General features: G+C 33.6%; 1 protein-coding gene across 5 annotated transcripts in view; it reads left to right on the top strand.

The window, feature by feature from the left end:
• LOC129236404 (anoctamin-1) overlaps positions 1–11,093 on the top strand; it is a 43,986-nt gene extending 32,893 nt beyond the window's left edge. For all 5 annotated transcript variants that reach the window (XM_054870776.1, XM_054870775.1, XM_054870779.1 and 2 more), the window contains 2 exons: positions 7,679–7,817; positions 10,022–11,093. In XM_054870776.1, coding sequence (XP_054726751.1) covers positions 7,679–7,817; positions 10,022–10,080 — 198 coding nt within the window. In that variant the 3' untranslated portion in view covers positions 10,081–11,093. The remainder of the gene's footprint in view (positions 1–7,678; positions 7,818–10,021) is intronic.
• Positions 11,094–14,232: the final 3,139 nt, after the last annotated feature.

Genomic DNA, 14,232 nt, shown 5'->3' with positions numbered 1-14,232 from the left:
GAAAATCCTCAGTATCCTCCACTATCCTACCCCCTATCGGCAGTGAAGTGAAGTAAGTTTAAATGACGCTTTTTATAGACTGCATTCCTCTTCAATACGATTTAGATCCAAGAGTTTTGACTCTGTTCAATACAGTAATGTTAATAGAGTCAAATAACTCCTTTATACTTTGCTGTGCGTTAGCGACCATTATCTAGCTGAAATACCTGTCTAAACGGCATATATTCCCAATGTATGGTGGCAGCATAGTACTCTGAAGAACTAAAAAATAATAATTTGTTGTCTCCATCTCCTATATGTTATATATAGTTCCTTTACACTATTGGATCAACGGTACTCCTGCGTTCCTCCTTATGTTCTCACAGAGTGTTTAACGGTTTTTATATAATTGAGCATAGTCCTGTGCTGGGGCACAATCGCAAAATAATCCTAGGTGACTATTAGGTGGGTGACAAACGACACGATGAATTCCAAGGACTTGGGTTCCATACTAAAGTTCCTCTCAGAAGTTCAAATACAAAAAATTCTTTGAAGGGACATATCACATAACTAGATATTGAGGTCGGAGGTCGCAGTGCATTATCCCCAACAATGATAATAGTAGTAATAGGCCTTAGATTTTTTGAATTGACACAATTTTTATCTACTTTAATCCGAATTATAGTATATAGTGTAATATTTTCCATTATTTTATAGGATTTTTTACAATTTAACCAAACATTTTTCGCTATTTCAGCTCAGAAAAGTTAAGTTGGTAGTTAAGAGTTAATTTGTTAGTTCAGTTAAGAGTTGAAATATTTCTCCAAGTCGAATCATTTCGATAATTCAGGCGGTTTTGTTTATATTTGTAGCTGCAATGAGTGAATTCTAAATTCTCAGCATTTAAACACCACCAGAACAAAAAAAAGAAAAGAAGATCTACCTACCATATATTATTTTGCTTTTCATAACAAATCACAATGTCTGTTTCGCATGCATGCTGTCCAACCCTCTTTTGAAGCACCTCTGTCCACTAGACAGTGGCCTTAATAACAGTTGAAGGCAGAATTCAAGACAAGAAAAAAATGAAATTAAAGATATTTGAAATTTCGTATATATTTTGCCAAAGTTTTTCTTGAACACAGTAAAATTTTTACTGCAACAAATTTAAATAAACGGTTATTCGTTAAATTTTTTATAAAGTTATTAAATGCTTGAGTTTATTCCTTCAAAAATCAACCCTTAGTGCAATGAATTTCAGTGCACTTTTACGTCTTCACGCTTAGCACATGACCCCATTTCTTTCTGCGATGAACATCAAAAACTTGGCTTAACATTTTAGTTAAAAAAATGTACCCACTGTAACATTGAATTAAAATTGTGCAAAATAAAAAAAAGCAATAAATAAATAAAAAAATATACAAATTAACAAAATAAAATTTTTACAATTATAAAATGTTAATCTATTAAATTCTACATATTTCAGTTTGAAAATTTCGTAACTATCAAAAGTTTGTGGTTTCTTTTCATATATAGAATAATAAAAGCGACCATATAATTGTGAAAAATGAGTGGATAATTTTGCAAAACAAAGTTATAATCAGCTGTTTTTTAATGAGTCAAAGTTTCCAAAATTTGGTCATAGAAATCTTTATGTAACACGTAAAAGTGTGTTCTGACAGAAATATTGTTGCCAATTTCAATTTCAGGAGAATAATTAATTTGGAACATTTTAACCCCAAGTCTTTAAAGTTCATTTAAACAAGGCAGACCAAAATGTTCTACAAAAATATTTTTCAGCAAATTTCAGGGGAGGTAACCGAAAACGACAAAAACATACTTAAAGTTCTGATTATGCATATTTCGCACAGTTTTAGGAAGTTTAAGGCGGATTATCGCATACAATCATATATAGAAATCAGTACAATTTTCTTATACTAATTAATATAATAATATTGTTTTTTTTACAATGTTTACATGAAATCTGTAAAAAAATAGTTTATTGAATTGCTATTTAACTGAAAGTTTTGTAATTTTTTTTCCTTGTTCACTCCTCTCGGGAGCATAGGGCCTAAACAAGACTCAGTCTTGCGTTGGTTTCGTTAAGGGGTTACATCTAGTTAGAAGCCCTGAAAAATGAGGTTTTTAAAAAAATTTTCCTGAGAAAACTTCTGAATTAATTGTTTTAAGCCTTTGTACACATATTATGGTAACTTTGAATAATATTTAAAAAAATTTTATTTGCAAGAATAACAGTTTTTATAGCTGCTACAGCAGATTTCCAGGAACCCCTCCAAAAAAAGACGTTTTACGGTGACCACTATATCTCCGAAGCGGATTATCTGAAATGAAAAAACCAACCGGATTTGATTAAAGTATTGTATATTCTTGTAATTAATCGAAGGAATAAGCAAAAAAAAATTTATTGACAAAATGGCGGCTTCTCAAAAAAAAAAAAAATCTATTTTTTGGAATAGTTTTGGCCTTAAATTGTGTATAAACAAAAAAATGTTTATCGGTTTTAAAAAAGCTTCGATTAAGTACTAGAAAATATAGTTCAGAAGCCGGTGTAAAAATTTCAGACTAACCGGTTTAGCCGTTTCCGAGAAATCGTGGTCACCGACTTTCAAAACACAGTTTTGAGAAAAACAAGGTTAAAGTTTTAAAAGCTAATTTAAAGTGCTCTGACGCGTCGTTACATTTATGCGTATAACTTCAAAAATAATCTTCGGAATGACTTGAAATTTTCATAGTGTTTACTTAAATATATGTACATTACAAAAATGAAATAAAAAAAAAATCGATTTTTTGAAAATTCTAACTAGATGTAACCCCTTAATCTGTTTTGATTTCTGACAGGGTAGGTGATTAGCCTGCCGCTACCAGTCCTAAGTAGTGGGAATGCCCACCTGTCGCGCCATCAGTGTGTCACAATTTTCTGGCAAAAGGATCGCACAGATGGTTGAGGACTCCGCCAAATTTCGTGTGTCTACGCTATTACCGCGGTCGCCCGCTTCTTCTTGCTGATGCTGATTAATGCGCAGACTATTGTGCGGGAGTAAGTATGGAAAGGATAAGTTTTTGGGGTTGAGAAATGGAGTTGGAGGATTATTATTGTTTTTTTTGTTTGGTTTAGAAACATGGAAAGTAGATAAATTTGGAAAAGTGCGAGGACCGTACTTTATGTGGGATTCGGACCCACAACCTCTGGGATGGCAGGCTAGTGCATTTACGCTAAATTACTTAAGTTTTAGAATTTCCCGGTAATGAAACATTAGCAAAATGCACTCAACAGATTTTTATCTGTTACTCTAAAATTGTTGAAAAGTTGTGAGAAGCATGCATAATCAGACCTCATATATATATAAGGTGAAGTCTAAAATAAAAAAAGAATGAGCTAAAATAGAAACAACAGGAGCTTTGTTCTAATAACTTCGAATTTTTTTTATTCAAAATAGTCCCCCTGGCTTTGATACAGCGTTTTGCGCGATCTAAAAGCTTTTCGAAAGAGTGTTTCAGTTCATTAACCGGAATGCCCTTCAGGATTGTCTCTACGGACGCAAAACTGTTTCCTTTCATAGCCAAGCGCAATTCTCCGAATAGGTATGGTAGAAGCCATAGAGATCCATATCGGGCAAATACGGTGAGTGATTGATGGTTAAAATGAGATTTGTAGTCAAAAAATTAGTCACAAGAGTGGATCGATGAGATGGTGCATTACCATGCAATACCTCCTTCGCGGTATTCAGGGCGAATTCGACGAATGCGATGCCACAAACGGTTCAAAAAGTCAAGATATAAAATTGCACTGCCGGTTTGGCCCCTTGGCACGAACTCCTTGTCTACAATTCCCTTGGAAACGTAAAAACAAATGAGCTTTGAATTGATTTCTCCAAACGCGATTTTCTGGGCGGTGGTTCGTCTGGGGCCTTCTATTCGGCACTTTGACGCTTAGTTTCAGGTTCATGATGGAAACACCACGTTTCATCACCAGTTACAATGTTGTAAAGGAAGTTCTCGTCTTTTCTCGCCTCTTTAATGAGGTCTTTCGAATGTTGAATTCTGAGCAATTTTTGGTCTTCAGTTAACTTGTGCGGAATGAAACGTGCACAGACCTTTCGTAAGCCCAAATGATCAGTTAAATTGCGATAAATCGATGTTTTGGAGATATTTCATTCCGATTCCATGAATTTCAACGATGATTTCGGTTATTTTGGATGTTCATTGTCATTTATGTCCTTACAACCTTCTCTGAAACGTATAAAAAATTCATTAACTCTGGCACGAGATAGAAAATCATCGCCATAAACTTTTTTCATCAATTCAAATGTTTCGGTAAACGTTTTACCGACTTTATAACAAAATTTGACATTAGCTCTTTGTTCGAAACATATTTTTGTACCGAGGACACACTTTAGTTGAAAGTCAGCTAGAGATGTAACTTCCAACGCACTAACTTATTAAAAAGATGGCGCCATCTAAAACATTTTTATGACGTCAGTCTTGTTTATTTTGGACTTCAGCTTGTATATACACATTTTTTATGTGTTTTACCGAACTATTCCTCCGATTTGTGGCGTTGACGTTGTACCACAAATGGAGGGGCCACCGTTTTTTATTTTTTTTCTTCATTTTGGTCTTTCACCGAGATTCGAACCTACGTTCTTTCTGAATTCCGAATGGTAGACACGCACCAAAGCATTCGGCTACGGCGGCCGTCTATATACGGCGGATGTAAATCATATGGATCAGCTCTAGATCAGACATTTAAATGCGAGATCTTACTTGCGACCGACGTGTATGGGTAACCTCTTTTTATTACTATCAGAATTATAACGGCTGTAATCCAGGACGCATCGAAAAACCATTACGACGTGACATTTGCCACAACAGAGGACGCAGTGCGTTTTAAGCTATGCACAAATACGCTATGTTTGGAGCGACCATGCTTTCGAGCGAAATGTCAAAAAAACCCCTCGGTTTCGCACCATTTTTCTTTCCACATTTTCTAGTGTAACGTTCTCTGAAGTCCTTGTATGCTTTTAAGGCTTCTTCAGATAACATATCTCATGAATTAAAGCTCTATGAACTGAACTCGGCACGTGGAACCACAGTTTAAATTATGCCCTACTCAGAAGCTTCAACATTTTGCTTGTATCCACATGATAAGGTTTTTAAAATAGCGCTAAATCTACTAATATGCTGTTATACATGCCGTAATTAATATTACGCCAGGAAATGCCCACCTCGTTTTCAAGTGTGCAGCAGTTAGCACCTAAATTTAATATCTTTACTATCATAAAGATTCAACGAAACACTTAAGATGGCATAGTTCTATTTCAATGCACTTATTTTTGTGTTAAATGATTTTTATGCTATAGCCGCATTTTTTTATGGCTTCAAGTAAGTTCGGATTGAAGAAATAAGTGGGTAATACAAAGCTGAGTTTATTGCTTTAAAAACACCACGAACTGATTTAAAATTGATAGCGCAGATTATAGTATTCATAACAGCACATTAAATTCACCAAACAAATTTTCATACATTGTGTTTTTAAGAATATCTTCAGTTTAAAGAGTTACCATACTCTGTGATCGGAAAGCAAATTTTTGAATAGCATTAGAATCACTGATGTTTGGTCCAGCATTTTTATAAAAAAAGGGGTTGTCTGTAAAGTCGGTTTACTGACGATAGTTTAACGTGACAACGTCATAAGAAAATATTGATGGAATGGTTGCAATTTTCAAAACAAAATTTTAATTTTATTTGTTTGATAGATATTTTGTATGGATATAGAGGAGGAGGTAAATGGAATTGCAATGGAATAGGTCAAGTTACATTTACACAAACGTGAAAAATGACGAAACATTTATCAAATTCATGAAAGATATCTTCAATTTCGATTGTGCATCAGACGTTAATAAGTCAACAACACTAAGAGGCACCATCATCGATTTGCCTTTTTCAAGACACTTTACACTCGAAACACTCCCTTTCATTTCCTACTTTTTCTATCATCGTCCTATTCTCAACAGAGAAATGGTTCATTACCATGCACACAGGAAGAAGGCATATGCAAATACAAGTATGTGAATTTATATACAAATGCGCATATACATACATATACATACATATATATGCTCACTCAAGTAGGACAGAGCCAGATGTCGAACGTTGCCGAACGCGGGGGCCGATTGTGCTCTTTGTCGTTCGTTCCGCGCTCTCGCTTGCAGTTCAAGCACATTAGCTTACATTTGCTTGCGTACGGAATAGATTCGTATATTTGATATGTCCATATGACTTGTATGCATCTTTACATATAGATTTGTTCTTTTTGAAAATTGCGCGAAATCGTATATGTATATGCATGTTTATATACATATATTAGTATACAACATATCTTATAAGGTATATGGTAAATATTACCATACATTTTTTCCTTCATATATAATAAAAAAATTATTAATAATAACATTAAAGCAACAGGTATTACTAACAAACTTGGTTTTATTTTAAATTCTTCAAGTAAATCAAATTAATAATAATCAATAAGAAGGCATATGCAAATACAAATACGTGAACTTATATATGTACATATGCGCATATACATACATATATACGCTCAGTTAAGTAGGAGAGAGCAAGATGTCGAACGTTGCCGTTCGTTTGCTTTGTTTGCTTTGTCGTTCGTTCCGCGCTTTCCCTTGCAGTTCATTCAAGGTAACGACAATGAGCAAGGTAACGGCAAATAAGCAAGGTAACGACAAATGAGCAAGGTAACGATAAATGAGCAAGGTAACACTAATGAGAGAGGTAACGACACATTTTTTCGTGCGTGCAGCCGGCTAAATCGAATTATAAGACGTTATCACGTCAAAAAATATCCACATCATAACATAAAAAAAGTCATATACGAGCTTTTAAATCATATACGAGTATGTTTCTTTTAAACAATAGATATCACTGTAAGGTAGTACAACAAAACAAAATGTATGCAAAAAACCGCCAAGTAGACCAAACTTTAACATTTCGATTTCGAAATTTCGATTAATAATAATGGGTTTACATATAACTAGATTATCTACATTTTCGAGCTTAACTCCCAATCCGTATTTAAAAAGCAATATTTCCCATACAAAATTTCTCTCCTGAAATCCGAGATTTAAATATAATATATAGTAAGTTTTGCTGTACAACCCTGTGTTTTCTGCGTTATCTATAATTATAATTGCAAATGCAAGGAGAAACGTAAAAGTAAAAACTAAATAAAAAATATGGCTGCAAAGAAAAGAGGTTTGTAGACATAATTCTAATAAAAAGTGCTTGTTGTTGTTGTTGTTTGCCCCGCCAGTGTGGTGCAAATCTTTGCTCGTCTTCGTCAAGCTCATCTAACGGTAGGCCTAGAATTCATTATCGTTAAAATGCTGAAAAATATCGTTCATTTCTCGCCGCGGTGATCTGAATGAACATTCGAAAACGCGTCTCTACTTCAAGAATCAAGCGCGTCAAACGAATTTTATACACAGTAAATTAAAAAAATATCTTTTAGTTTGGTTAATAATATCTAGAATCGACACACTCTTTGGCAACTTTAAAGCCACTTTCACTTTAAATCATATTTTTCATGTTTTATTATTTATTTCTATTGAGTTTATTAGGTCGTTAACTTCTATCACGATTTTTCAAATTTTTCTTGCAGAATTTTGTTGCACTTGTTATGATTTTGGTGCGATGGTGTATACCAGATATGAGCGTTGAGCTTCGCGATCAGATACGTCGCGAAGTGTATCTCACCAATGAAATTATCATTAACAAAGAAGCGGAGCGTGCGCGTTTGGGTGAGTTTAATTTATATATGAAAATATTTGACATTGGCAGCAGCAAATATATATGTATAAGTATATACAGGGTGGTCCATCTAGCTTTTGGAATTTAATTCGGCTATAAATAAAATACACGTGAAAATTTTTCTATGATTTTGGTTTTAATTAGAGAGAGTAAACCTTGGAACATAATTTATATTCAAATGATTTCTATGGGTGGCTTTACCGTGGCCCATTCTGTTTTTTGACACTTATTTTAATAGTGATAACGTCGATTTAATGTTTCAGCTTTTGAATCGTATCTGATTGATAGGCTTGATATTTATACTTAAAAGCGTCTCAAAAATAATAGTCTAATGGAGTCGAATTGCTCCTAGTGGAAACTGACAGCACCGTTTAAGGGTACAGATACCTGTAAAATTTCGAAAAAAGAAATTTTTTTCATAAAATGTTAATAAATCCTTTAAGAATATGTCAAAAAAATTATAGAACGTAAATTTAAGTATTTCTTATATTATAGATCGTCAACCGTGACGACTCTATTCTTTGCGTTCGAGCGCTGGGAGAGGTATAGTTACGTTGTATTTAAACTTTAGACGCGTTTTTCTTAAAACTACATATATTTTTCGAATTGGCGTACACGATAACTCGAAAAGTTATTGATCGATCTCCCTGAAATTTTTGCAAACATCTTTTTTATAAAAAAAAATAATTTTTTCGGAGGAAAAACAGTAGGAAAATTCGCCCCAAAAATTCATTTTATTCCGCGAATTTTTCTTTTTTTCAATTTTTTTTTAATTCATACAGAAATTATAACATTTTTTGGTTTTTTGTATTCAGGTCACTGACGCCGATGCTACAATTAAAAAGCCCCGCTGCGACCTTCCAGTTTAGACTTATCAAGAAATCGACTTTTTTTTATTGCATAAATTGTTAGTATAACTACTCAAGAATATCTGGTAAAAATTTTAAAGCGAAATTCGCATTATTCCCGATTCTATGAGTACTTAAGTGACTGCCCGTCGGTTCCGAACCATAGCGCGCGTTAGTTAGAACGGCGTTTTTCTCGAAATTACTTTTTTCAACTGGTGGGCACTCTAGCTCAAAAAGTTATCGACCAATCGTTATAAATTTTTTTTCGGATTATTCTTTATTCAATCCTTATTCATATGAACCTAATTCTGGGATAGTATTACCATTAAAAATATTTTTTTTAAGCAAAATAGATGAAAAAATATGGTATGAAAAAATTACATTGTGTTCAAGCGCCTCAAAGATATGCAATTCTCAATTTCTCATATTCTTAGGAAACATGTTGATAACGAAAAAAAAAAAAGAAATTGTTGTTGATTACGGAGAAAAATTGCAACTTCAGGAACGCCCACCAGCAAGATACTCGGATGGCGATCGTCCATGGACAACACGCTCTAACGCCACTATTTCCGGCGGAAATGGTTTGAAAGAATTTTAAAGTGTACTTAAAAATATGAGTAAAATACCCTCCAAGTTTAAACAATTTCTGATTATTCCTTCCTTGTTCAAAAAATTCACGAAAAACACCAAAATTTCGGCCTCCTAAACCTTTTCCCCCCCTTGAAATAAAAAAAATTTTTATAAAATAAACTGTATGCCAATTTTGAAAAATATATTTTAACTTCTTCCCCTTAAGGCTCGTTATTCAATTCCCGAAGGCAGTGTGCAAAATATCAAGTGTAGGGCTGGCAGTGAGGAATGTAACACGTCCCTGCTGAAAAATATGTTGTTTATGTCATTCTCTTCAATTTGTGTGAACAAAACATCGGTTAACAAGGCGCGATAGCGCGCCACTATTGACTGTAACGGCGGCTTCTAACTTGGTTTTGAACAAAAAAAAACAAAAAAAAAAAAAATAGTTCAGTAATGTCGCCCAACCGAAATCCACGCCAAGGAGTTACTCGTTGGGGGTTTTCCGACACCAAATGCAACAATTCTGTTTGTTAGGTAGACATAAGCTTCACCTTAAAAGATAATTTTTTGACTCATCATCAGTTTGGAAATATTTTTTTAACATTTCCCAATTGTGTTCAAACGAGAGACGACAAGCCACCCAAATGTCTAGCTTTAAATAAAATTTTTAACACATCACAGATAAGCGATGTCAAAAATCGATTATTCAATGGATCACTCTGTACAATATGAAAATTTAATAAATACTCAATTTAATTCGCAACAAATTACAGGTTTGGATAGACGAAGCTGCTCGGCATGCGGCCATGATTATAGTGCAGAATTAATGTAAGAAATACGGAGTAATGATGAACTAAATACTGGAATCTCTGTGCTTTAAGAAACAGTCTCAAATGTTACTTTAAGAATATATGACTACTATTAATATTTTAATAGGAATATTTAATGAATGTATATACATAGTTAATGTAAGCGAGCATGTGAGAGTGATAGTTTATTTTCTTGGTTCCCTTTAATTATTCAAATATTATTTTGATTAGTTAATCATTCAAAAGGACTTGAGGAAAATATTTGCTTCCTATCAATATGTAATATCCTATATCAAACCATATATGTATTTAACAAGACTTTTGTGAAGGAAGGAGAATAGTTTGCGGTAATTTTACTTTTATTTTTTTGTGCTTTAATTAGTCGCAATATAGTTTGTAAGCTTAAAGGCATGTGCTACAGCTTTAATTTATACTCTTAGGTTGGGTTTGCAAGCGTTTTATTTATTTAATTCGGTTAAAAGTATTTATGAAATCTCATTATGTTAAATTGGACTTACTGTAGTTTATTTCTTTAATTATAAGACTTGTTAACATATATGATTTTATTTAAAATAATCTTTTGACTTTATTAAAGTTTCATAGGAAAAAAAAAATTTTGATTAACAGTGTTTGTGAAAAGTTGAATCTGTTAGGGATATATAAATTTCTCTTGCGACATTTAAGTATTTCCTTCATTTAATTGTTTTTTTATATTTTTTTATTTTGGATTAAAAGCTTTTAATACTTTTAATAATGAAATAATTTTTATTCATTCGCTAAGAATTCAAATTGTTTCTTAATTAATTTATATTTGTAATCAATTTCTGCTTCCTGTAGCATTTATAGAAGAAGCAAGAGTTTTTTAACCAAAAGCTGGCGGAAATGTTTTATCCAAGGTACATTGACCAACAAGAACAATGCATTTTATGTTTGCTATTCTATTAACAAAGATTGACAGTTTAGACAAATTTAAACAAAATTTGACAGTTTTGAGACTAAATGAATGGAAAATAAATGTAACTCGCTATTGGATTAATACTATGTGCCTTTCCTTTAGCCTACTATTTATTATTGAAAAAATAGTAAAATCCCTTTTAACCCTGTCGTTCGCTTGAAGTTATTTAAATTGAAGAATGTTTACCTAAGTTTTTCCAAGTTACTGCTTAAACCAAAGTTGAAATGTTATGTTTTCGTCTAGTTTGTTTCACTTTGCCCTTTTAAAATAATTTCAAGTTGAGAAAAAGCCCGACTACCGTAGGGTTAAAAGTACGTGCCTATTTTACGCTATTTACGTGCCTTAAAAAAAGCTTTGTTTCTTTGTTTAGGTGCCATTTTCCCAAAAACCATTTTTTTTTTGTTTTTAATACCAATACACTTTGGGCCAAGATTAACAAATGTATCAAGCTTCGTTCAAGTATCTCAATTTTCACTTTAGGTGTCGTGTGCACATTCGATACCTCTAGTCAATCCGAACATTTCGGTATACATTAGACTGGGCCAAAAAACGAAAACGTAATTTTACTATAAATAATAATAAATAGCTATTTACAGAAAATTGGTTTGGATATCTTATAAAATTTAGATATTTTAAGTAATAACATTGATAGAATGATGATTTTTAATTAAATAAAATATCAATTTGTTCCACTGAGTATAAAAAATTGGTTAAACAACGAAAAAAACAATAAATTAATTCTTTTTTCATCTACAATTGCGAATAACTTTTGAAAGAGCGATTTTATAAAAAAATGTTAAGAAACCTTTTTTGTAGAGAATTGAATTTCCTTGCAAAATCTTTATTTTTCGTTTTTTTTTATATTTATTTGTTGAAAAGTTGCAGAATTGCGAAATAAAAAAACTTAAATTAAAAAAATACATCAATGTTCAAAGCTTGATTACTCGGAAACGACTCATCTGGCAAATATTTTGAAAGAAACCTTTTTGGTAGGGAATTTAATTTACTAAAAATCTATGTATACAAAATTTTTTCACCTCAGTAGTTTGGGAGCTTTAACGCAAAATTGAAAGCACAAATAAAAAATCAAAATTGAAGGTGATAGACCTCTTAATATTAATATAAGGTTGGCAAAGAAGTCTTGCGGTATTTCCGCAAGCTTGTCTTTGCAAGCGCGTAGTTCTGGTTGTATTCGTCGCATCGGTTCACGCTAGAGCTTTTTGGAAAGCTCTTTTCACGTGCTAACACGTGTTTGATTAATTGCTATTTGCTTTTAGTCGTTCGTGAGTTATAGCGTCGCAAACATGGAGCAAAATAAAGAGAAAATACGGCATATTTTACAGTACTACTACGATAAAGGCAAAAATGCATCTCATGCTGCCAATACAATTTGTGCAGTTTATGGACCCAATATAGTTCCATTTCCACCGCACAACGATGGTTTCAACGTTTTCGTTCTGGTGCAGAGGTGATCGAAGATGCGCCACGGTCCGGAAGGCCTGTCGTCGAAAATTGTGATAAAATCGCTGAACTGATCGAAAGAGACCGGCATAGTAGTAGCCGTAGCATCGGCCAAGAGCTGGGCATGAGTCATCAAACCGTTATAAACCATTTGAAGAAGCTTGGATTCAAAAAGAAGTTCGATGTAGGGGTGCCACACGACTTGACGCAAAAAAACATTTTTGCCCGTATGGATGCATGGGCATCGCTTCTGAATCGCAACAAAATCGACCCGTTTTTGAAGCGGATGGTGACTGGCGATGAAAAGTGGGTGACGACAACGTGAAGCGCAAACGGTCGTGGTCGAAAACGGTGAAGCTGCCCAGACGGTGGCCAAGCCTGGATTGACGGCCAGGAAGGTTCTTCTGTGCGTTTGGTGGGATTGGCAGGGAATCATCCACTATGAGCTGCTCCCCTATGGCCAAACGGTCAATTCAGACATGTACTGCCAACAACTGGACCGCTTGAATGCAGCACTCATGCAGAAGAGACCATCTTTGATCAACAGAGGCCGAATTGTCTTCCATCAGGACAACGCCAGGCCACACACATCTTTGGTGACGCGCCAGAAGCTCCGGGAGCTCGGATAGGAGGTTCTTTTGCATCCACCGTATAGTCCGGATCTCGCACCAAGTGATTACCACCTATTTCTGTCCATGGCGAACGAGCTTGGTAGTCGGAAGTTGCCCACAAGAGAGTCCTGTGAAAATTGGCCCTCTGAGTTTTTTGACAATAGGGAAGCGAGCTTCTATAAGAGGGGCATTATGAAGTTGGCATCTCGCATTATTATAACCAATTTTATGAACAATTGAAAATTCAATAAAAATACCGCAAGACTTTTTTGACAACCTTATATTAAGGGCTCAAATTTTCACAATATTTTTTTTTATCACCTTGAACAAGATTTTCGATATAGTGAAGAGAAAAAAAAAATAGTCGTCTATTTTGGTCCAGTCTAGTATACATATACATATATGTTTCAGACCCTCGGCACCAAATTCGTGCGTCTTTTCTTTCCCTAAAGGCCTTGTTTAAATAGAATGTGTATAGAAAATATTTAGAAACGATTAGTAATTTAACTAAAACATAGGATCTTAAGAGGCTATATGCATCCATAATCCAATTGAAATGTAAAATTTATTATTGCTTGAGTATGAGTATGTTTGGTAGTGACAACCAATTTAGAACCAGGGTAGAAAATGTCAAAAATTTTAGGTCCGTTATCAGCAGTTTGCCCTCTAACCTTTTTTATCAGGACAGGATTGTCGCAGGAAGAAAGAAATTTTTTCAGATTGCTTACTTGTAGGATTATATGTACGTATATAAGTTTGTGTTTAATAGTTAAGATCTAAATTTTTCTAACTCAAACTATTTGAATTTAAAGGTTTTTAATAAATTATTTCACAAATTATAATGCAATAAAAATTATGTTTGGAAATTTTATTCCTTTTATACAATAAACAATTTTATAGAAATGATTTGTTCACATCGAATTTACGATAAGGCTGATTTAAATTTTAAGTTTTAATGTATGTGCATTACATATGCATTACATAATATAGAAAAACACCGCGAAATCGCTCAATGTTTCAGATGTCAAAGGTACAGACATACCCATAAATATTGCAATCACAACCCGCGTTGTGTTAAATATGCTGGTGAACATACAACAAGTGCATGACCTATAAAAGGCATGTTGCGCGAAACTAAGTGTATGTTA

This window comes from Anastrepha obliqua, chromosome 1 (assembly GCF_027943255.1).
Source record: "Anastrepha obliqua isolate idAnaObli1 chromosome 1, idAnaObli1_1.0, whole genome shotgun sequence".
Classification (NCBI taxonomy): Eukaryota; Metazoa; Arthropoda; class Insecta; order Diptera; family Tephritidae; genus Anastrepha; species Anastrepha obliqua.
This window is presented reverse-complemented; position numbering and strand designations above follow the sequence as displayed.